We start from the raw sequence: 23,521 nt of genomic DNA, 5'->3' as shown, positions 1-23,521 counted from the left end.
TTGTTTTAATATAAATATATTTAGTAACTAATCAGAGTTTTAAATCAATCATGAATTCATTGAAACTGAACTGATAATTGAACATTTGCTACTGAAGTTTTGATCACAGACATTAGTCAAGGGGGGAAAAAGGGGATCATCACTGTATTCACAATGTTTTAAATATATTGTGAATATGCAATATACTTTTGAGGACAATTTTATTCCCAAAGTATAGCAACTATATGAACTGTACTGTAGGTAAAACCACACCCATGCACAAACTCTCACTCGTTTTGTGTCCATAGATAGAAAAGCTGGGATGAAGGCTTGTAAACTGTGTGCAAGTGTAATTAGGTTGTGATTGATTTTGTAGGAGCTCTTGGCTCCTGGATTAGCAGTGACAAGTGAGTGTGTCAAATATGGATATTGAGCGTCTCTAGACGCCTCCACATGGCTCCGGTGCATTTCGAGCTGCGCTTGAGAGTGGAAACAAACCAGGATGCCCATTGATCAACAGCCGGATCACTTATTTACCTCACAAAAAAAAGTTTGTATCAATTTCACAGCCCTTGTGTCTAAATGCAAGATTTTTCTCATTATCACAGTAATATAATGTTTTATAGGCATAACGCTCAAATTGTTTACTGTGGTGATATAGAGCTGCGATTATGCATGCTAATTATGCACAATTCAGTGGTTATTCAGGTGCTACAGGCAGTAATGAAAACTCCCCAGACAGTGGAATGTTTGTAAATGTGCTTGACACGAGGAGGGCAAAGGCCCCATGTCCCTGTCTCATGTTCAGACATGTCTTCCTCTCCAATCTCACTTTCTGTCTCCTCTCCCCTCCAGCATCTTCACTGCTAATTGCTTTTCACACCTACAGTGTTTTTCAAGCATTTTTATTTTTTTTCAGGTCTACACAGTTCCCCAAGGTGTCACTAGCTGCCCTAAAGAGCAGTTTGTCTGGAGAAAGAGACCGACAGACAGATACACTGGGATACGGATGCTACTATCCTTGTTTGTCTTGTGCATATACAGTATAGTAATACTTCGTGTTTGTTTCTTGCCTGTGTTCAAATGAAAAGAGATGTGTTGTGGTGACACTGGGTGTAACATAGGCCTGGACCCCATTAATCTTTGAACTGCCTTAAACCAACACAATAAACAACACTGCAGCATGTGTTTTTTTGTTTTGTTTTGTTTTTTATCATAAGACCCTCTAGCTCGCTAGACATCACTGTTGAAACCTATATTTGGCTCACATCCACATAAATGATAATGGATGCATATAAATATATAATTTCAGGAATTTCATGCATTTCAGGCATTGACACTACTATAATAATGTATTCTTCTATTAACCTTATAGCACCACATAGGTAACTAATGGTACCCTGGTGCTGTATATAAAAGGAAATTAAAGACAGGGTAGTACATATATTAAAGTACCACAGTACTACCATTTTATGCCATCAATGATTCATGATACTGCTATAGTACTTCATCAAGTGTCATATATCATATAATATAATCAAGCATGCCACTTAAAAATCATAGTAATCAAAGGATTGCATGTGATACAGCACAGACCAAAAGTTTGGACACACCTTCTCACTCAAAGAGTTTTCTTTATTTTCATGACTATGAAAATTGTAGATTCACACTGAAGGCATCAAAACTATGAATTAACACATGTGTTGTTATTATTATATATGGAATTATATACATAACAAAAAAGTGTGAAACAACTGAAAATATGTCATATTCTAGGCTCTTCAAAGTAGCCACCTTTTGCTTTGATTACTGCTTTGCACTCTTGGCATTCTCTTGATGAGCTTCAAGAGGTAGTCACCCGAAATGATCTTCCAACAGTCTTGAAGGAGTTCCCCGAGAGATGCTTAGCACTTGTTGGCCCTTTTGCCTTCTGTCTGCGGTCCAGCTCACCCCTAAACCATCTCGACTGGGTTTAGGTCCGGTGACTGTGGAGGCCAGGTCATCTGGCGCAGCACCCCATCACTCTCCTTCTTGGTCAAATAGCCCTTGATGCCTTCAGTGTGACTCTACAATTTTCATAATCATGAAGATAAAGAAAACTCTTTGAATGAGAAGGTGTGTCCAAACTTTTGGTCTGTACTGTATATGTACTGTATGTGCTATAATATTACCTTTAACAAAAAAAATAAAAATAAATACATCTGATTCAAACCTTCAGCTCATTAGTAGAGTCTGCAAGATGGATACATACAAAATCTGGAATGGTTGGGAGTCCTCGGGACAGGTTTCAGAAGCACTTCCTTACACTACCATTTAAGTAAAGAGTAAACCAATCAATCAATCACTTTATAATAACATCAATAAAATTTTCTTTAAAGAAAAACAAAACATAACATCTGCTTCTGGCTAGCAATAGCAAGTAGAAAATTGTCTGTAGCTCATACAGTATAACATCACAGTGCTAGCAATACCAGCGTAATTGTTTTAATTCCCAGAGAAAGCAAGAATTGATTACTGTTTTAAAAAGAAATACGTCAATACAGGAAATAAAACTGCTCTTGACAAGTCATTTCACATCTGACCAAGGTGTAGCTTCCTTGCTGAATCCTGGAAACAAAACTTAGCTGAAATCAAACAACTATTATGATAGGCTGTGTGACATATCTTTATTATCCTATGAAGATGTCCTGTAGCTTTCTCAAACTCATCTCAATGGCTTTTTCAGAATATAATTCAGTCTGACACACAATCACATTGACTTTTCGATATCAAATCACACAATGGCTGCTCATTTGAATTCTGCTATGCTTTTAGGCCAGCAGCCGCAGGATATGCTCCAGGACGGCTCGTCAGTCGGCCAAGACACTAAAATTGAAATTAAATAATGTTGAGAGTCTGCATGGAAAGCCGCACGCTCGGCCCCTGGGGGGGGCAGCCTAATAAGCTATAAGTGCCTGTGAAATATTAAATAGATGCCGGGGAGGGTTCCCAAGGGGAAGGGAGGGTTGCCATATTCAATCCGGTTCTGAAACAAATAGCATTGCTGTCCGATACAGCGCTGACATTTGCAGATGACTGGGGAAGACCACAGGAGCCCGAGGCTTTTTTATAAACAACACAAAACTGGCTTTAAAGCAGCATTGTTTTTTTTTTGTTTTTTGTGTTTTTTTTAACTCACACCTTTAGGAAAGAGTATTTTCTAGCCTTCCGAAATTCAGCTTGTTCCCATTAAAACGTGCCATCTCCCAATTCCCATTATGTTGCCATTGAAAGCCTTAGGCCTCATCAGAATGCATTAGGTCCTATTTTCCATCAAGGATATTCAAACTTTTTTCTGGGAAAATTGGTTTCTCGGGGTAAAGAGAGACTTTTTAAAATCGTTGAATTCCCAAATGTGTCACTTTATACTACACCAGACTGATTTGATTTTTTTTTTTTTTTGAGCTATCAATATCTTGATACACTCTGGGGTAGTTGATATATTTCCAATGCCCTAAAAACATCACTGAAATTGCTGTGTCCTAAAAAAAAAACATTATTGTCCTATTTGAATAATTATCAAGCATGTGAAATCATCAACCATTTATAATCATCGACCACTAATTGAACTGTGGTCAGTTAGTAAACAGTTAGTAAAAAACTGAACTGATATGCGGTCTCAGGTTTATGTACATTAGTCATTTTATGACTCCAACTGTGCTGAATATCACCCAGTCAGACTGTAGGAGCTGGAAGTAATTCATAAGGTTTGTTGAGCTATTATTGATCTAAGAATAACTAATATTATAACTGTTCAATGTAACTGTGGTATTTTTTATTTATGTGATGCTCATTTTGTACACATGACCCCTGTGGCCTTTGGTCCGCTGGTCTGTGCCCTTCTTGACCATGACCTCACTCTTTTGAATGTGCTGGGTCCATTGATTCTTCATTAAGGGCAAAGGACATACATTGATCTTTGTCCCAGAGGAAAAGTGGAAATAGGGTGATATCATGCTTGCAGTTCTGAAACGCTGATGCTGCTCAATAGCTTAGCACCTCAACATCTGCAGATAGCACTGCATATAAACGTGAGAACTTTCATCACTTGAGTAGAGCGCAGGCTTAATTTATTGAGTGATGCAGACTTCATAGCACACATATGTCTCATTGCTACCAGTAATTCTTCTAGATTCCCTCCTCAGCCCAAACAACTGTCTCTCTGTCAATATTTTATGAGAGGTAATTCTCATTCAGATCTGGTTTCGACTTAAGCCCTTCCACTGTAGTACAACATTTAAATCCAATTCTACAACAAATTTACTTCTTTCTCTGTATGCATTATGTGAACTCAGAGTTAAGCACTAGAACTTGCTGTTTGCATATAGAGTAATGAGTTAGGGCGAGAAAATATAATGGGGTCTATTTGGAGAATGATAATGAGGGAAACTTGGTAGACACCTAAAGGAATTAAATGAAAAATAAAAAATTGCTTCAGAGGAGAGAGGGACGGACGGACAGACAGATCGAGAGTGCAAAAGAGAGTGATTTCTTCTCACCTCACCACCCCTTTTCTTTCTTTCATCTCAAAGGAGAAGATTATCACATTAAAGATATGGCCAGATATTTCATTTTGCCATTTTTATTGCATCTATCTCAGATCAAGCTGCTCACAGCCCTCCAGGTAAAAGCCATCTGGCTTTGCTGCTGGAATAAAAATTCCCTGCTAATAAAAAATCCCGGTCATTGATACCACACCTACTGTGTGAGCCACAAGATGCTTTGTAGAAGCACTTCAGTTAGTATGGTTAAGGGCACAAGAAGCTGCTTTGACCTTGTCTAGAGTAAATTGTGCAAGCTAAGCGAAGCAGATCCTCCGAGTAACAGAGACTCTCAGCCAGCACTCATAAGCACAAGGTAAATTTAAATGTGGTTGCTAGTGTGTGTGTAAGTGTTTGCTGTCTAAAAGACGGAGCCAGGGCCTTTCAATCATACCTTGCTTTAATGCTCTGACGATGACTCATTGTATATATAGTAAAAAATAGATGGAGGAGATGAACACTTGAAGTGGACCATTAGAAAGAGGCCAGTTTATGAAGAACAGTACCATAAAGCATTTGACGCCTCTTCAGAATTTTTCCTCACACATTTCTTTCCACTTTTCTTTCACTCATTCAGACTGAGACGGAGTAAGAATGATTAAAGGTATAGTTCACACAAAAATGTTTTTCTGCTTACCCCCAGGGCATCCAAGATGTACAGTAGGTGACCTCGTTCATTCGGTAGAACACAAACCAAGATTTTTAGCTCAAACCGTTGCAGTCTATCAGTCCTATAATGTAAGTAGATGGGAATCACGGCTAAAACATACAATAAAACTAAAAAAATAAAACAATAAATAATGTGGCCCATGGTGATGTATTTATATGTAAAGACACAAAAACGATGGGTCTGTGCAAGAAACTGAACAGTATTTATATCATTTTTTACTTCTGATTCACACAATGTCCGAACTGTTAGAACTGTTGCATCCTCTGTGCGAGTTCTCAAGCAGGCGCGTGAGGAGACTTCTTCTCCTTCTTGCTTTATGGCGGACCATTGACACTCTATCTACAATCTTAATTAGGAGTGTCAATGGTCCACTTGAGAGATGGTGGTGGCAATCAGTTATAAGTCTGTGATCTGCCATAAAGCAAGAAGAAGTAGGAGCCTCCTCATGCGCTTCCTTGAAAATACAAACAAGAGTACGTGCTAATGAGAGTTCTAACAGTCTGGACAATACATGATTCATAGGTAAAAAAAAATAATAATATAAATACTGTTCATTTTCTTGCAGAGACAAATTATTTTGTGTCTTTACACATCAATCTATCATCATGAGCCGCAGGGTTTAATTTGGTTTTGTTTGTGTATGTTTTCTGTTGTTGTTGTTTTATTGTTTGTTTTAGCTGAGATTCCCATCCACTTACATTAAACATATTGGTTTGTGTACTACTGAAGAAACAAAGTCACCAACCTGGATACCCTGGGGGTAAGCAGATACAAATTTTTGGGTTAACTTTTCCTTTAAGAATGAGCATGGTACATGGACAGCATGTGTTTTGTCTATTATAATGAGTCTATTATAATCTTGCAAACCACACCTACAGAGAATCTTACAGTTCAATTTCAGCCCACTACCGAACTGAGGGCATATAAACAGCAACACTAATATTGAATATCAGCCTCAGATGGACTCTACTTTTTGCACATTGTTTCAGATTTGTTTTGGCAAACAAAAACAGTCAAGAGCTTTCCAAAAATTTCCAAAAACTCTAATCTGATGGGCTAGTTTTACTCAGTATCCGCTTTGGCAGGGTGCATAGGTTTATATCAGTTTGTCAGGAAACCAGATCGTTACAATGAGACTTCCAAAGAACTATGTGCTTAACTTGGCAAGGTTTGGTACGTTCTTGGCATTGAATCTTTGAAATATGTTCAAGAGTTTTGTTTCAGACACTTGCAAGTAACAAAGATATCCCTGAGCACATATGTTCATTGTCATTACTTAGTACAAACTACTAAGGTCTAACGGGGCATTCATACTGACAGCGATTAAAATGCTAAAGGCTGTCAAGTAGCTGTACTGTTGGTTGTCATATCATCAACAGTCTCTGTCGCTCATGTCACTTCCAACTGGCCATTCTGAAATGGCTAAATACTTCTACTCCAGCGATGTCCATTCTTGCTTACAGAGGGCCACCTGCCCAAAGAGTTTAGCTCAGACACTAATTAAACACACCTGAATTGACTAATCGATGCCTTCAGGAACCTTCCAGGCAGGTGTGTTGAAGTTAAACTCTGAAGGAAAGTGGTCCTCCAAGAGCAGGACTGGACACCTCTGTTTTACTGTAAACTATGCAAGCCCATATCAGTACTAACTAGGGCTGTCACTTTTGTGAAAAAATCATTTTCGATTTTTAAGACATAAGTGTTCATTGAATCAATTGTAAAATCGATTTTCCATGTCTAAAAAAAAGTTTCCTTTTTCAACGTCAAATAACGGACGAACGTAAAGAGAGCGCTGGAAACGCACAAGTCAGCAATATTTCTTATTTATTGGCATGGAGTTTCGTGCAGAATAATAAACAGCAACAGGAGTGAAACTTTCTCGAAAAAATATATATGTAGAGGGGATGTCTGCCATAACAAAAGAAAAACATCACTGAAGGCTTCAAACCGGCTGCATTTATGATTTAGGCAATTCAAAAATCTCCAAGATTATTTTTAATAATGATCCAATCCATTTCAAACAACTGTTCAAAAAAATAAAACTTTAAATGGACTTGAGAACAGACCATGTGTGTTTTTTTTATTGAACGTAACCGACAGTTAGGCTAGGCGGCACTAGGCAGGCAAAATTAAAGGCTAGGACCATTACAAATATATTGGACAGGAAAACAAGTCGATCAACATTCCCGGGGTCCAGAGCAGAGCGTTTTTTATTCACTATATGTCCAGCTGTTGAGAAGACGCGCTCCGACCGCACTGATGTCCCAGGGACACTCAGGTACAGCTGCACAAGATGGGGGTACTGCCAATTTTCCACCACAAAAGCCGGTCGCTGTCAGCTTGCAAAGGTCCTTTTCATAACTCAGAATCCTCTGTAACTAGATGCACAAATGAGGCGAATTCGCGTCTACCATGCCCGAGACCTCCAGACGCGCATAAACGCGACTTTACATTGACTTAACATTGAAATAATTTGCGCCAGATGCTCTATTCGCGTTTGGTCTGAACGCAGCATAAGAGGTCGCTTTCGACGTCACGGCGTAAAATTGCTGGTATTTTCTGTCTAGCTTTCGCAAGGTTTACTGCACTTTCGGAATTCTTTATTTTCTTTTTCTGCTTGTGAGTTTTGTTACATCTATATTTTTAATTGTTTATTTTAAAATTAATAGTGTACATATTTGGTTAAAATAGATTCCCTATTTTAATTTTCAAAACTTTTTTTGGTTGGTCTGATCGATTGTGCAATCGATTTTCGATCTAAAAGTGACAGCCCTAGTACTAACTATTCATTTGCACACTCTCAAGCAACCACCTTTACATTTCCTCCTGAACTAAGATACCTCACATGTTCACCTGTTTTTGGAGCCCAATTGGAAATGTCTTTCAAGGTAATACCTCTCTTAAACCTCTGTACCATCTTTCTCATTTAGGAAACCTAATCTGAAGAACAAATACAGCCAGAGTGGAGCTGTCCAACCTGATGAAGCCACCCGAGCAGGAAAAAAGATTGAACATTTGTACACAGCAAATCCAGAATGTTAATTTGGGGTTGAGGGGGCATTAACCTGAGCTGTATCAGCAGAACAGATCAGCCACTGAGGTGTGTATTTTTTGTTTCTGTCCTTCTCTCTTTATCTCTACCACTTTCTCCCAAAGTCTATTCTTTGACTGTTTGGATGAAACCCCCAACTGTACCACACAGCATAAAGCAATGAATGTCTTACTTGCTTACACAAACATAAACATATATGAAGATGTGGCCTAATTTAAATTTGTACCTGTGTATTTACTTTTTTTTTTCTTTAAGGAATCATACAGATCTAACTGAGATTTAGCCTCCCCCATTGCTGCCATGCACATGGGCGTCCTATTGGGAAGCCACAGTGGGTTTAAACCACTCATAAAAGATAGCGCTTAAAAACAAGATACATTTTACACCAGCAGGGACAATAAAAATAAAAAGTAATTTCAGACAGAATATTCCCAGACACTTATTCTAACTAATGAATCCAAAGTAAAAGACCATTGCCACTAGTCTTCAGTCTAGAGAGTCTTAATGGAATAAACCAAACATTTAAATTCAGTCATGATTTTCTCATTCTCATGTTATATTATATCTGAGGGTGAGTATCCTGTTTTTGAATCTCAGAAGAAAGAAAGTCCCACAGGTCTGGAATGGTATGAAGGTGAGTAAACAATAGCAAAATTTTCAGTTTTGGGTGAACTATCTCTTTAACATTGTACATCTTGTACAGATTTGCCATACATAAGGGGGATTGAATCCATTCTCTACTCAACTTTGTTCATTTAAAGATGTTACTGCTCCTATTGAAAGTGTGAATGGCCCTTTAGAGAACCTAAATTCACTTTGAAAATTCCTTAACAAACAGAATGTTTTTTTTCCAACAATAAAATGTATTAAACAAATAACTTGTAGGACAAGGGTGTTTAATCCTGCTCCTGAAAGGCCAATGTCCTGTAGAGTTTAACTCCAACCTTACTCAACACACTTTCCTGGAAGAGTCTAGACTTGAACATCTTGATTGGCTGTGTGTTTTATTAGAATTTGACCTAAAGCCCTCCATGACTCTCATAGCTATATGGGACAAGGAGCAACTTCAGTGCTGGAGGGCCGAAGTTTGATTAGGGATTGAGCTAATCTATTCAGTATTGTTCCCTCAAGGAATAATTATTAAAACCTCCAGGACTGGAGTTGCATATTCATTAAGTATAAGGTAAAAGAGTGACATTAGTAGAACCGATTTACTGGTTATTGTAATGTAAGTCAGACTCTGAAAAGTGAAAGCCTATGGATGAATATAATTAATTTTACAGCTGAGGGGAAACAGTTCTATAAAAAGCCTTCTAGACTGCCCCTTTTCCCAGTGACAGCTACACTGCAACCCTGCGTAAGCCCTTTAGGCTGGCTTTAAACTATATAATATCTCTCTTAACTTCACCCTAAACATCATTCCTCTCTTCACATAGTTCCAAATCTCCAAGTCACCTTTTTTCTTTAAAAAACCCTCATTACCACATACTACAGTATATCTCTTTCTCACACATCCTCTTTTCCCCTTCCCCCAACTCACATTTTTCCCTCTCATCCAATAAATTAAGACCATTCAACATCTACGGTACCTCTTTCACATCCTCCTTTCCCCTTATCTTCCACTTTCGCCTCATCAACAATTCCACACAAAGGGCAGGTTCTGGAAATGCTCCACTGGATAATTGCACGCACATCTTTATCGTTCGTCATTCCATAGGACAAGTGCTAATTTTGCCCCTTTTTTCCAGCCAATTTCCTTTATCCCAGACTTTCCTCTCACCTGCAATCCAGACGTTCCAGCTCAAAGTGGGGGTTGAAGTTAAGCACAATGCGCTGCAAGGGTTCGGGTGCGCTGATCACCCACTGGCAGCTCTGATGGGGCGGGTATTCCAGAGGGTATCCTGGAGATGTGATGTAACCCGCGTTACTGGCATCCAGCTGGCCTCCGCATGTCTCAACTAAAACAAATGGGAGAAAGACAAATAGAAAGGAAGTGAGGTGAGGGAGAGTTTTTGATTAGATTTAGTACCTTACACATACTAAACGCTCATTTGACCAAGCAGAGTGGCGTAAACTCAAGGCAAATTAAATACATAAATCACTGTGCTACCAAATCCCAGAGCAAGCACTGCATGGCTACCAGGAATATTTATCATGTTGTCAAAACACACAAGGGAAAAAAAATATTTATGAAGTTAAAACCATCATTAAATCAACATTAGCCCTTTTGTGATCATTAATTCAAGTTCCTGCAAATAATTGGTGCATTTTGATGATACTGGATGATGTCACAGAGGCCTCTTGAAAATACATCACATTATTGAAGTTGGTTGGGCAACAAATTGTTGGAAATGCTGAATTAAAATTAAAATAATATTTTCCTAATATCATTGCTATGTGGATACTTTTTTTCTACAGTAAATAAATCTTTAATTTTGTGACATTACAACAACATTTTCAATTACCTTATGTTATTTTAAGCTTCCTCACAATGTTATTGTAAAAGTCTGGAAGCATTCAATACATTTCTTATGCTTTGTACAAGATATAATAATCTACCATAGCCAATCCTTAGACAGCAAGTGACATGCAAGCCTCTTCTTTGGAGGTTCAAGGGGTCTCTTCTGCCACCTCACCTAAAGTCTAGTTTCTCTGTTATCTTCACCAAACAGTCCTTCCACATGCAAGCATTCGTGCTAATATGCACAACAGCCCTTTTTCATGCCACCCTCACACATAGAGGATATCACTCTGGTCATTATTATTCATTATAAGAAGCTAAGATTAGGAGACAGAAATACTTACTGGTCTTTCACCATGACAACCGTACAGTGAGGGGTTTTAACCACATACTACCAGTAAAACATCAACTTAGCAGATGGGTCATACCTACTATGCAGCACATTTTCATATCACCTTCATAGACAATTTAACTCACTATTTGTATAAATGTTTTTTTTTATTATTATTAACATAACAATTATATTAATTTTAAATTATTTCACTATTTAAGTTTGAATTGATGATGCTATTCTTGGCATGTGTGCTGCTCTCTTCAAAATAGAAAGAGCAATATATTAAATAATACTCAGCACGTCTATTGGAAATACTGTTTCAATTGGTCATCATTTCATAGATAATATCAACATTTAAAAAGGTATTAAAAAGATATATGAAAATAAGCTTTGGCTTCCTCAAGTAAGCTAACCGTCATTACTTCATGATTAAGAAGTGACTAATTTTAGCTATTCATTTCAGTCCTGTTCATTTTGTGCAAATAAATAAGATAAAATAAATAAAGCTTGACCTGTGCATAGAAGCATATACATTTTTAAAGGTTACAGAGTTAATTAAAAGGGTACTGCGTAAAATGAATTACTTAGACATTCAGAACATGGTTACCCATGATTATTGCCATCAACCTTATGAGAAGACAAGCCTGAAGGTTACATTTTCTGTATGATTAAAATGTACACCACTGCAAAAGGTGAGTGGAACCAGCTAACATGCTTATGTTTAGTAGGAAACATCACAGCACACACTGGAAAGGGAAAGAGTGTGGTTTGATTGACAGTTCTTGGTCTGACGTTGGTTTCTGCTAATACATAGATGAACACAGTCGGAAAATTCCTCCTGTCTCAGACAGAAGTTTATGACTACTCCCATATCTGCTAAAATCTCCTGGAATATAGAATAATCTATACCAGTGGGCACATTTCTAACATTGTACGAGTTATATGTTCACAACCCAGATGAGAATGGATGGAGTCTCTAATATTAAAGCAACACAAAAATATGCTAAAAGTGATGCAGCTGGAGAGAATTCAATGAGACACGGTAAAAATGACACAAAGAGACTCGTAAACCCCAAATGCACAACCCCAGAACCTTCTATATCTAGGAATGTTGACATTTCCACTGCTGTTATGTCTTTTTAAAAGGTACTGTACGCTTAAAATGAGGTGGCATTTAAGGCAACAACCGAATCCTGCTAACACTTTTCAGCTCCATTCTCTTAAGGGGAAAATCTTGCTAGTAACACTTGAGACACACAAACGTGCACACACACACACACACACACACACATTTATTTATATATATATATATATATATATATATATATATATATATATATATATATATATATATATATATATATATATATATATATATATATATATATATATATATATATATATATATATATATATATATTGGTCAATAAGTAAAATGCTAATATGGTGTTAAATAACCATTTAAATAACACTCTTATTATTCTGGGAGTTTGACGTTATACTATAGTTACCATGAAAATAACGTCACAATGGAAATAAAATAATACAAAAAAAGGTCCTAAAAATAGGATTCCATTTCTTTTCTTATTTTCTTCTCTTGTTTTGTGCTGAAGATGACTTGACAGTTCCCTTGCAACCCTCCTTCCATGAATTCCTCAGCTCATCTCAGTATTATTACCCAATATATTACAGGAACACAAAAGGACAGACAGATAGCAATCATTCTAGCATTTTCATTCTGTCTGCCCATATTCTCTGGCTGTGTCTATCGCTCTGTTGTGGGTTTTCAGGGGAGAGGGTCTTGAGGATAAATCCATGAGGGGGGATTTCGCCTTCTCTGCACTTTTTAGACAGATCTGTCCTTTCATGTAGAGAGACAGAAGGGGAGAGGGGCTACAGACAGCCTCAAGAAGAGATTTCAGACCTGGCTGCTGGAATGAACAAAGAATAAAAATAAGGTTTGTGTAACTTTAAATGTCTTGTTCATTTCTAAATAAAAAATTCACTCACCATAATATCCACAAATCCACTACTTTCTTTTTTTCTCACAAAAGCAGATGTTGAAAAAGGAGTGATGACAAACATGGCCAAAAATCTCTATAAAAGCTACATGGTCCATATGTGCACTGGCTTTTTTTGTGAGGAACAGGCTGAAAGTCACTCTGACTGGATCACTGGTTCAGTGAGTCGGTGTAAACGAATCAAATTTAAACCAGTTTGTGAACGAATCATTGATCGATTTAAAAGATCTGATCCCTGACTGAATAATGTGTTCATAACTGCATAATCACCAGTTTAATCTTGACATCCCTGGCTCGTCTTGGTATGTTCATGAGAGCAGTAGCCATGATTCATGCAAACAAATCATTCTTTTGAGTCAGATCTATAATTAATCCAGTTGACAAAGCCAATCCAAAAAAATCGTTGACAGATCTGATACGGTTCACTTTCTCAGGTCGACTCAAAGACCCGGATGCAGTCGTTAGAGATCACTGGAGATTACCAAGTAAACAATGACTCATATTTCAGTCTAAAAGTCAAATATGTTTAGAACAATATTAAAGGTCAAGAAATAATAATATCCATTTTCAGTTTTTAGTCTAATCCTTAATTCCAATGAGGTTCTAGTTGAAGACTAAAATGCCAAATAAAACAGCAAGGGATCTAAAATGTACAGCTCTCTAAATACAAATCACTCTGTCTGTGTATGTGTTGAGTGTGCATCCAGATGTTTTGTTTTCCTCTCTGCTGGTATTAATTTCTATTAATGGAATTATCGCTGTGCTGAGCTGTCACCGTGGCGATAAGTTGCATCCATGTAGAGAGGCCATGATATATCTCCATCTCTCTCACCCGTTCTTTTTCTCTGTTTCTCTCTCCATCCTTCCATTTGCACCTTAATTAAAAAGTGCTGTCACCCACAGTGAGGAAATCAGCACTGATCCATTCATCCTTACCAAAGCTTTCTCGCTCACTCTTTCACATTCTCTTTCTCACGAATCTCACTACCATCTAAGCACTCACCAAAAGAGTCCAATACATATTGAATTTCATTTTATTCCTCTCACAAAGCTTTCACAGGGCTTTGTAAGACATGAAATATAGCACATAAGTCATACTGACCACTTTTATCATATTTTATGGTCTTCTTTCTCCATATAGCCAATATAAAGACATGAGGGTCAGTAAATAATAACAGAATGTTCTTTTTTTGGGTGACTATCCTTTTAAAAAACGTTGAATTTTTCATTTTCATAGCTGAAACCAACATTACATTTCACTTGATTTCACTTTTTGGAACAGGTTCCATGTCCTCTACATTGCTCTAAACCTTTTATATTCTTAAGAAGAACTACTAAGCTTCACAAACAACACTGCATTGTGAACAATAAACCAAGATGAGCAAATGGACCAGAACTAACTGGCATAAACATTAATAATATGTTAATAATTACATTAGCCTACTTAATAATACTCCCATTAAACTTGTAGTTAATTCAACCAACTCGGCTGTTTCCAAGAAACAATGAACTGATGATTGCTAAATTAACATTGAATTCAAATGCTTTACAGTCAAACGTGTCCATGCATCAGCTATTTCACATAGACTTCTAAACAGTTCAGCTAATCAGATTTTAGAGATTTTATATTGCACTTCATTCACCAATTCCCAGTGTACATCTGATCGTGCATCATGAATTTTACAGTTGTCGCTCACCGAAACTTCTGCTGTGCCCTAATTCACAAACATCAATGTGTCACGTTGTCTGTCTTCTTTCACACCAACACTCATGCTCCACTAAAAACTCAAAATGAATCTAACTATAGAAGGGGCTGCTTCAATTATTTATGCTATATTTTTAATTCCTCCTCAATTCCATCAATCCAGGGAGTTCTCAGAAACCACTGCCTCTGCGGGGATTGATCTGGTCGTGGTTTCCTGGCCCCAAATGCAAATTTCTGACCTTCTTTTCGAAGCAGCTGCATAGATTAGTACTTCTCCAATTCACGAAACCCACAAAAATAGGATGAAAGGGCATACACAACCACTCTGGTGTTGTAGATGAAAAGAAGATGTGTGTATGTGAGTCTTTTTGTCTATTTGAAGGAATCCTAGGGAGAACTAAGTGCTTTGTTCACATAAAGTATTTATTCACGTCTCTTTATCCTTTAATCAGGTGTGGCAAGCTAAACAGTGGACACACAAAAAAGCTCTCCTGAAGGTACAGTAAAGGAAAGCTGCCAGCATAAACGAACGTCACCAGGCACGTGCACAGGTAGGGCTCAACCTGTGCAGAGCACATGCCCTTTTTGCCCTTACACTCCGAAGTGCCCTTTTTTTGGTAGTGGTTTTTTTTTTATTTATTTTTTTTATCAATGCTATTGGTCACCCTTTACGTCTGTCTGTCTGTTTTACAAATATTTAGCAAATGAAAGTTCTTAAAACGAGCTTGTGTAAATCTCATTCGATCCTCAAGTTGTCAGTAAGCTGATAACTCCGCCCCCTCTATATTCATTGAATCAACTGAAGTTCCACAGCAGCCGCACAGTAGACACCAGCTGAGCTGAACAAAGTTTTGCGAAGGGTAAAAAAATATCTTGTTGTTTGAATAAGTACTACTAAACACTACGTCTATAAAGGCTCATATTTTATTTATTTGATGTCTGACTGACTCACTGACTGAGACATGTGGGACGTCGCCTGAGAGAGAGAGAGAGAGAGAGAGAGAGAGAGGGCTAGCATTTTGCCATCTAGTCATAGCCATAGCCAACATTTAAATAGCCTGTGCAGATAGTAGCATTTCATCTTTTATAAAATGCGATTTAGGCCAAATGCATTTTACCACAGGAAAAACTGAGCGCTCCGTCTATATAGCTAACGTTACAAAAACTAGTTTGTAACCTGTAGATGAAAATGTAATGTGATGCCGGTGTTCTGTCGATTTATCATACGCTGTCAGATTTTCGGTGTAGTAGCAGTCGATTCTGTTCCCCCCGGAATGTCTGTTCCCCTTAACGCAAACATACTACAATTGTTGCGTAGTTGCCGAGTTACTATACGTACGATCAGAACTAGCGTGCGCAAGAAGCGTGACTGGATGTACGGCAAGTCAAATAGTTCAAAATACCGTCCTAAATCTTAAACTTGAAAATAAATTTAGGACGAGAGGTTTTTCAACTTGAAATGTAAAAATATAAGACAAAAATAACGGAACAACTGCAAGATGAATAATAATAAAAAAGAACATAAACGGGAGTGTGAGAATCATTTTACTATGCTGCAGTGTAGCAAGAAATTTGTCCTTTTTTGCATTCCTTAAATCCAGGTGTGTTTGGTGTATTTGCATGTGGGAATGTTGCCAAATCCGCGGAATTTAGGCTACTTTGGGAAAATGTTTGATTAACTATTTGGTTGGGTTTATTACACGGACCTGGCAACCCGTGGGGAAACAGACATTCCGAGGGGAACAGAATCGACTGCTGCAGCGGCAGGCGCCGTCGCCGTTTTATTGACGGGCAAAAAAAATTCACATTTGCACACATTCACTGGTCAAAAACTATATATTGATAAGTAATACAACACCATATAATTTGTTTTTACTATTGAAAAATCATAACAGGTGCGCCCCCGCGCTGTTTCGTACCTCGTCACCTTGATAACATATATTTCTAAGAAATTTTCTTCTTTGATTTATGATTGCTGATACACTTAATTTATTAACATTTAGGCTAATCATGTTATGGTATACTCTCCGCTCGTCCTGACATGTATAAAATGTAGTAAAACATGGTTTACGACAGTAATGTAGTAGTAACTAAAAAAAAATTACAGAAGATCTCTGTGAAATCTTTATATTTTATCATGCAGAATGTAATTCATGATTCATTCCAAAGCTTAATTTATTTGATCCAAAATACAGCAAAAACAGTAATATTGTGTAATATTTTTTACAATTTTAAATAACTGTTTTCTATTTGAATATATTTTCAAATGTAATTTATTTTTCTGATCAAAGCTGAATTTTCAGCATGATTACTCCAGTTCAGTACTCTTCAGTGTCACGTGATCCTTCAGAAATGTTTTTCACTGCAACTGTACTTTTCACACTATTTTTATTTATTTTTTCATTGCTGACTTATTTTAGGGAAAGTGTAGTTAATAAGAGACCTTCAAGAGACCAACATCCCTGGTCCACCAAAGTATCAAATTTTTGCCAGGTAGGCTGATACATGTTGGATATGTTATAGTAACGGTATGGCTATAGTTTCTTATAATCTGGAATTGAGTTGTACCGTAGTGTTGGACATAATTACTTAAATTATATTTCAAAAAAGTTTGTCAAAAATACTTGACTCATTGCTCACCTTCCCCTCTTCTCAATGTCATTCATAATCATGTTAACCAAATAATACAAATTAGCTTATAAAACCAAACAGAATAGCTAAAAAAGAGAATATATATATATAATTGATATAAAAAAAGGGAGGGTGTGCCCTTTTTCGGTTTCAGCACATGCCCCTCAAAAGGTCTGTGCACGGCCCTGAACGTCACTATCACTAATGTTCACACTAGTGATTTGAGCTAACTTTGGCTAAACTTGCACTGTTTGTACAACATACATGAATGATACCTTAAACTGTGTAGCTTGAAGATGAAATCTATTATTTTTCTAAGCAATTAGACTTGGGATTTATACCTGGCGGGCGATAAAATGGACTAAAACATCTCATAGAAGAACCAGAAAATCAAAAACATCCTAGAAGAAGCACAGCAACACTATAAACCAACCAGAACCCCCCTGAAACCTCACAGAAACACATTGACACGCATTACACCCTATCATTAATGGCATGTTTGTTTTGCATGTACCAAAACCACTCAAAAAGAGTAAAAAATGCAGTTTAATGTGCATTCTGTCACTTTTTTTCCCCACAACCAAGGTTAAATATACTAGATTTCTGCCTCTAAATAAGTTGCAGGTTCCTTAAACATAAAATACACAGAAAAAAACGTAATTGCAAACATGTTAAAATGCATCAATGCATTGATCTTAAACTTTTAAACAGGAGAAAACACCCTGCAAGGACTCGCTGAGAAGGTTCCAGATTTGAGGGCAGTGTTTGACAAGATGTGAATAAGAGGTTTGAGTAGGAGGCAGGTGCAAATAGTGTTTTTGTGTATAAAAGACTGTCTGGACAGCCTGATATCATTTTATGTGGGTCAACATGTCACTTTTTGGCCAGGACGAAACAAAAAAACTGAGAAGGGCCCCTAAAGGCATGGATCTCACACAAGAGATGCTGTGTCTTTGTTGTCCATAATTCAGCTCATTGTGTTGTGCTTGTTGCAGTAGATGCCGCTCTGGGGAAAGGGGCGTTACAGAAGTACCTTTGAGAATAGGCCTACTGCATGTGTGCAGTTTCAGGTTGCGGTCCAAATGGGTTTTTAAACACCCAACCTAAAAATAATGCATAATCGTCTGCAACAAGATATGGGCTCACAAATCAAAACTGTTTACATAAATTACCCCCACGAGTAAATGCGAAAACAATTGTCAAACTGTAACTGCAGGCGTTGCTAATGATCAGAGAAAATAAACAGCCATGTAAAATGTCCATTAATCTGTTGAACTCTGCACTTCAAACTGTTTAGCCATATTTCTAAAGCTGCTTCAGTTTAGCCACTTTAAAATGGTTATTTATTTGCAGAAATATAATTTGCAATGCCACCATGCCCGTAAGCCAGCTGCTCCAGGGATGAAAGTTTGTAGCTTTTATGTCAAGAGCAATAATGTAACAATGGCAGAGAGCCTAAGTCAAGCCACAATGTCATCCATAAGCGAGTAGGGTTCATTCATTCGCAGCTGTAACTTTCCATTATTTGAAGACCTTTCACCACTAATTGTAGCTGCGTCATCATTTTTTTCTCAACCTGTTGGCCTAAAACTGCAGGTGCTGCTGCACTGTAAATATTTTTTTATTTTTTTTTTGAGAGGATTAGGGCATAGATATGGCTATAAATTGCACAAAACAACACCATTAAGAGGTATATTATTACAATAACTCCGTAATTATGAGGTTTTGAGTCAAAAGACTAATTACACAAATGCTTTCCCTTAATAGATTTTCACGTTCAAATTAACGATGCATTGTTGACGGTATCTATGAAAAAAATCTCCCGTGAAACCAAAACGGCATTGTTGTTACATTATCACTTCTGATTATTTGACAGCTACTAATGAAGCACTGTTTTTCTATTACGGAAAAAAAGTAGACGAAACACGTAGCAATTAACAAAAACGCCATATACCTACGTACGCGTGAAGAGGCGGGCTGAAAGTTGCGCGCTCTGGAGTCCGCTCGTGCCGTGACTCCGTTTTTCCGTGAAAGACCAACAATGACTGAGAACAAGCACGTTTCAAAACGCGGTCAACGATTGTTTAGGCTACTATTAAACGGTATATAAGGACCATATAAGGACTCCTTGGTCGGTTTTTTAGAGAAATGCCTGGTTGTCAATAAATTTCATCCGCCGACGTTATTCTCGTGTATATTGTAGATATTTTAAAGAAGACTAACTCGGAATATAACAAATATCATACATGCATAATAGTTCATTTGCATACTATAGGCTACTATAGCTTATATATCTTTTTCCTATAGATATCATATCATTCATGAAATCAAAAAAGCACAAGAAACTTCACAGGCTAACGATTAATTCAGATGATTCTTGTAGTTTGGAACGCCAAATCATGTTCTTGTAACGCGAAGTCATGGTATTTTCTGGGAAGGTTGCAGGCTTGATTCCAGGTTCGGACTTTTGCTGTTCTTTCTTAAAAAATGGTTCTCTGTGTGATTCACATAAAGACTCATTTGCTGTGTCTACATGTTTTTTTTTTTTTTTTTTTTTTTTTTAATAGAAAAGTTTATTGATGTTTACATTATGGTACATCTACATTATGATTTTTTTTAAATAACTTTTTTTGTTCCTTGACAGCAGCCTCGTAAAGCCTGTGGTTGTAATCGGAACGTTTTTGTGAAAGTTTGTTAATTTTTATTATTAGCCTACTACATACAGCCCAGGTTGTCCAGTTAAAGTTGTCCAGAAATTATCTAAAAAGATGTCTCAGCAAACACCAACAATGCTCAAAGAAAGTGCTTCCCATTTATTTGTGTGGCTGCGCCTTATTAAATATAAATCTGTTATTTTTTTGTCAATTAAATAAAACCAGGAGCTCTTCTTTTCTCAGCATGGTTTGCGTGGACAGCAGAAACACACGTCGCCTCTCCAGGAGAGAAATCTGTTTGCCATTTGCGGATAGCCTCACTAGATGGGAATTTAGACACATATACCGCACCGTTATGAAAGTTAAAGAGGAAAAACAGACAAACTTACGTTCTTTTGCGCTGACTCTCAGAACGAAGCAAAAAATAAATGCAATCCCATGGTGAAATATCCAGAAATCCATCTTTTCAAAAATGCGCTGTCCTGAAGAAGTGACCCGTGTTCAACTAGTGATCTTCTTCAAAGAACAAACGGCGTTAACACAGACTGAGAAAATAAAAAAAATAAGCCTTTTGTCTTTGTAGTGCTCAGAATTTCATATTCAAATGCAGTTCTGTTGAGCCAATTGCGCACAGCAAATACAAACTGTGCCTGACATGATCTTTTTCATGTATTCATAAAGTCATACTTTGTCATGAAACAGCCTTTTTTCCCCCAAATAAGACTAAATTAGAGGTCTTCACTTGTATTCCGTTATAACGCCGTCACGGATTTGCATGCGTTATTGCGCTCCATTGCCTTATCGGTCTTCGATGGTTTGATAGCCTAGAGGTTTCAGCAGGGCTCTCTCCCTTAACCGTCCGCTTAAAACACGCTGCCCACCGAGTTTAAATGTTCTGCTATCTTCTTACTCTAGTAAGTAATTCAGTCATACTCGGGAGGCACCAAGTTTTGTCCAAACTGCCGGACAGGAGTGGAACTGGTGTAGCGCACAGAAGCGTGTTGATGCGCACTGCTGTGCTCGCGCTGATCTGTGGCAGCGCGTGTGGATGTATCCGAGAGCGCGAGTGAGTGAGTGAGTCAGTATGTGTGTGATAGCATTTCTGAGCGGCCCAGCTATCGCATTACACTGAGCTTTCTTGTCCCGCCTCCCCTCAGTCACCGATTAGAAAACGTCTCTCTCTCTCTCTCTCTCTCTCTCTCTCTCTCTCTCTCTCTCTCTCTCTCTCTCTCTCTCTCACTCTCTCACTCTAAGCGCTGAAAAGTCCGGTTCATTTTAGCGAATCGGTTCGTTCAATGAACGGATCCATAGATTCGGTAATCGCTCTAAAGTTGAGGTTCCCTCCCGGCTCGTATTTTTATTTTTTTATTTTTTTATTTTTTGTTGTTGTTTACGGAGCCCTTAACGCTAAGAGTCAGATTCATTTTAGCGAATCGGGTCTGTTTCATTCATTGAATCGGTCATTGCTCAAAAGTTGCCAAAGAAATTCCAGTACGAAATTTTATGCAACACAGCTTATTGTTTTTGTTTGTTGTTGCTGCTGCTGCTGCGGCGAAATAAATACAAACATTCATGGTTTGGTCGGAAGTGTGCCCTCATGTGATAATCATGCGCTCCTCCATATATTAAGCGAAATAATTTCTGACAGTTAACATAATTTTAGTACTGATCGATCATCAAACTGATAAAAATAATATTAGTGTAAAATAAAATTTACATAAACGAAAAATAATATTTGATAAAATGCCACGTTGGACTTATTTAAGCACTTTCTGCCTCATGACAAATACATCATCATAACGTATTAATTATGCATGATCCACGCAGTTAAAATAGTTTTGCCATTTATTTGCTCTTAAAGTATAATTTCTACAAAAAAAAAAAAAAAAAAAATGAATGAAAAAATAAAATTATCAGGGGCACAATGCAGGAAGCATCGCAAAAAAGAGGAGCAGAAAAATATAAATATAGAGGTAAAAATCACAAGTCAATGGCTGTGAATTAGCCCGTGATGTTTACGTAGTATTTTGAAATAGCCTTTTTAGAACTTCTTAGCTGGCAACACTGTTGCTTGAGTTAACTGCTTATTTAATTTTACTTTATTTTCTTTACAATAAATTTAAGCTTAATGTTGTTTTAATATCCGATTGCTTTAAGGGACTGCTTTTTAGGACTATAATCCAGCATTCATAAAATGAAATAATTAAGTTTAAGTCATTTTCGACTGCATGCACAACATTTAAATAAAAGGTATTGGTATTCTTATTATACTAACTAGCTTGCTAGCCGGCTAACATCTACAGATAAATTACAAAATGTAGCCTTTATTTTGTTGCCTTTGTTGTCTGTTAGACTGGAAGTGGGGTGCATTTGTGAATCAAACATCAGCTCTCTCTCTTTCTTTCACTCACTCTCTCAAACACTTGTGTTCCTCATCAGTTGCCGTAACTCACGTGCAAACACACACACACACACACACACACACACACACACACAAAGCTACAGTGCATGTTATTTGTCTTCCTCTCTAGCAATAATACACAGCCTGAAATGCAATTAACTTTCAAGATATCACATGACATGATGAAACCATGATAAACTGTACACATTCAATTCACCTTTCTAAGAAGGGGACTTGCATGCAATACAAATGCGAAGTTCACAGCCTTGCCGACGTAATGGTCATCGTGATATGAGGCAATGTGTGCAATGCACAATTACATGAGGCAACGTGTGGCAATGTTTGTTTCATGTAGGCTACTGCCATAGCTCAGAAATCTCAAATCAATGCGTGATTAGGCCTGCAGGGGGACAGACCTGACCACAAGACCTGGACAACATGGGTCAGCAGGGGCAGAGCAGGAGCATAGCCAGAGCTGTCGACCTTCACAGCAGCTGGACTAGATTAATATCTAATGCATAGCCATTCCTTCCTGATGAACTAACATTTCACAGTTTCTCATTTCAAAATATCATCTGTTTAGACAAGGATACACTGAGGATTTAGTTTTTCTTTGACATTACCCGTGCATAATAAGTTCATAACCGCATACTTACTATTGTGAATTATTGTTACAACTTGCCATTTTTTTTATTATTTTGACTGATAGAAAAGATAATTTAGTAACTGAAAGATAATTTAGATGATAACTAGATGACTATAATTCAGTGAATTATTCAGTGCCATAATGTTTCACACTAGAGCCACAGGATTCATGACTTTTGTGCAGACTGCACATTTAAAGGATTTAATGTGTGTTTCTCAGCCCGTTGGCACAGGCTACATGAGAACTGTAATCTTAGGCTGAAATGTCATGTTTCTGGACCGACGGTCACAGTACAGAACCACCGCACCCAAGCCAAGTTGCTCTACAATCATAAGATCTAACTACAGACACAGAGGTTTTTTAATGACACAGCAGAGCTATGCCATC

The 23,521-nt window shown here is 37.5% G+C and overlaps 1 protein-coding gene across 2 annotated transcripts in view; it reads right to left on the bottom strand.

Annotated features, from left to right (window-relative positions):
- LOC113095460 (neuropilin-2-like) overlaps positions 1-21,338 on the bottom strand; it is a 77,927-nt gene extending 56,589 nt beyond the window's left edge. Inside the window, exons 1-2 of one of the 2 annotated variants that reach the window (XM_026261031.1) lie at positions 20,477-21,338; positions 10,062-10,239 (exon numbers count right to left, since the gene is read on the bottom strand). In XM_026261031.1, the coding sequence (XP_026116816.1) occupies positions 10,062-10,239; positions 20,477-20,549 (251 nt within the window). In that variant the 5' untranslated portion in view covers positions 20,550-21,338. The remainder of the gene's footprint in view (positions 1-10,061; positions 10,240-20,476) is intronic. The other variant, XM_026261018.1, reaches the window with a different exon arrangement.
- Positions 21,339-23,521: the final 2,183 nt, after the last annotated feature.

Source organism: Carassius auratus, chromosome 1 (genome assembly GCF_003368295.1).
Source record: "Carassius auratus strain Wakin chromosome 1, ASM336829v1, whole genome shotgun sequence".
NCBI classification, from domain to species: Eukaryota; Metazoa; Chordata; class Actinopteri; order Cypriniformes; family Cyprinidae; genus Carassius; species Carassius auratus.
The sequence above is the reverse complement of the archived record's forward strand: the minus strand, read 5'-3'. Positions and strand labels throughout refer to the sequence as shown.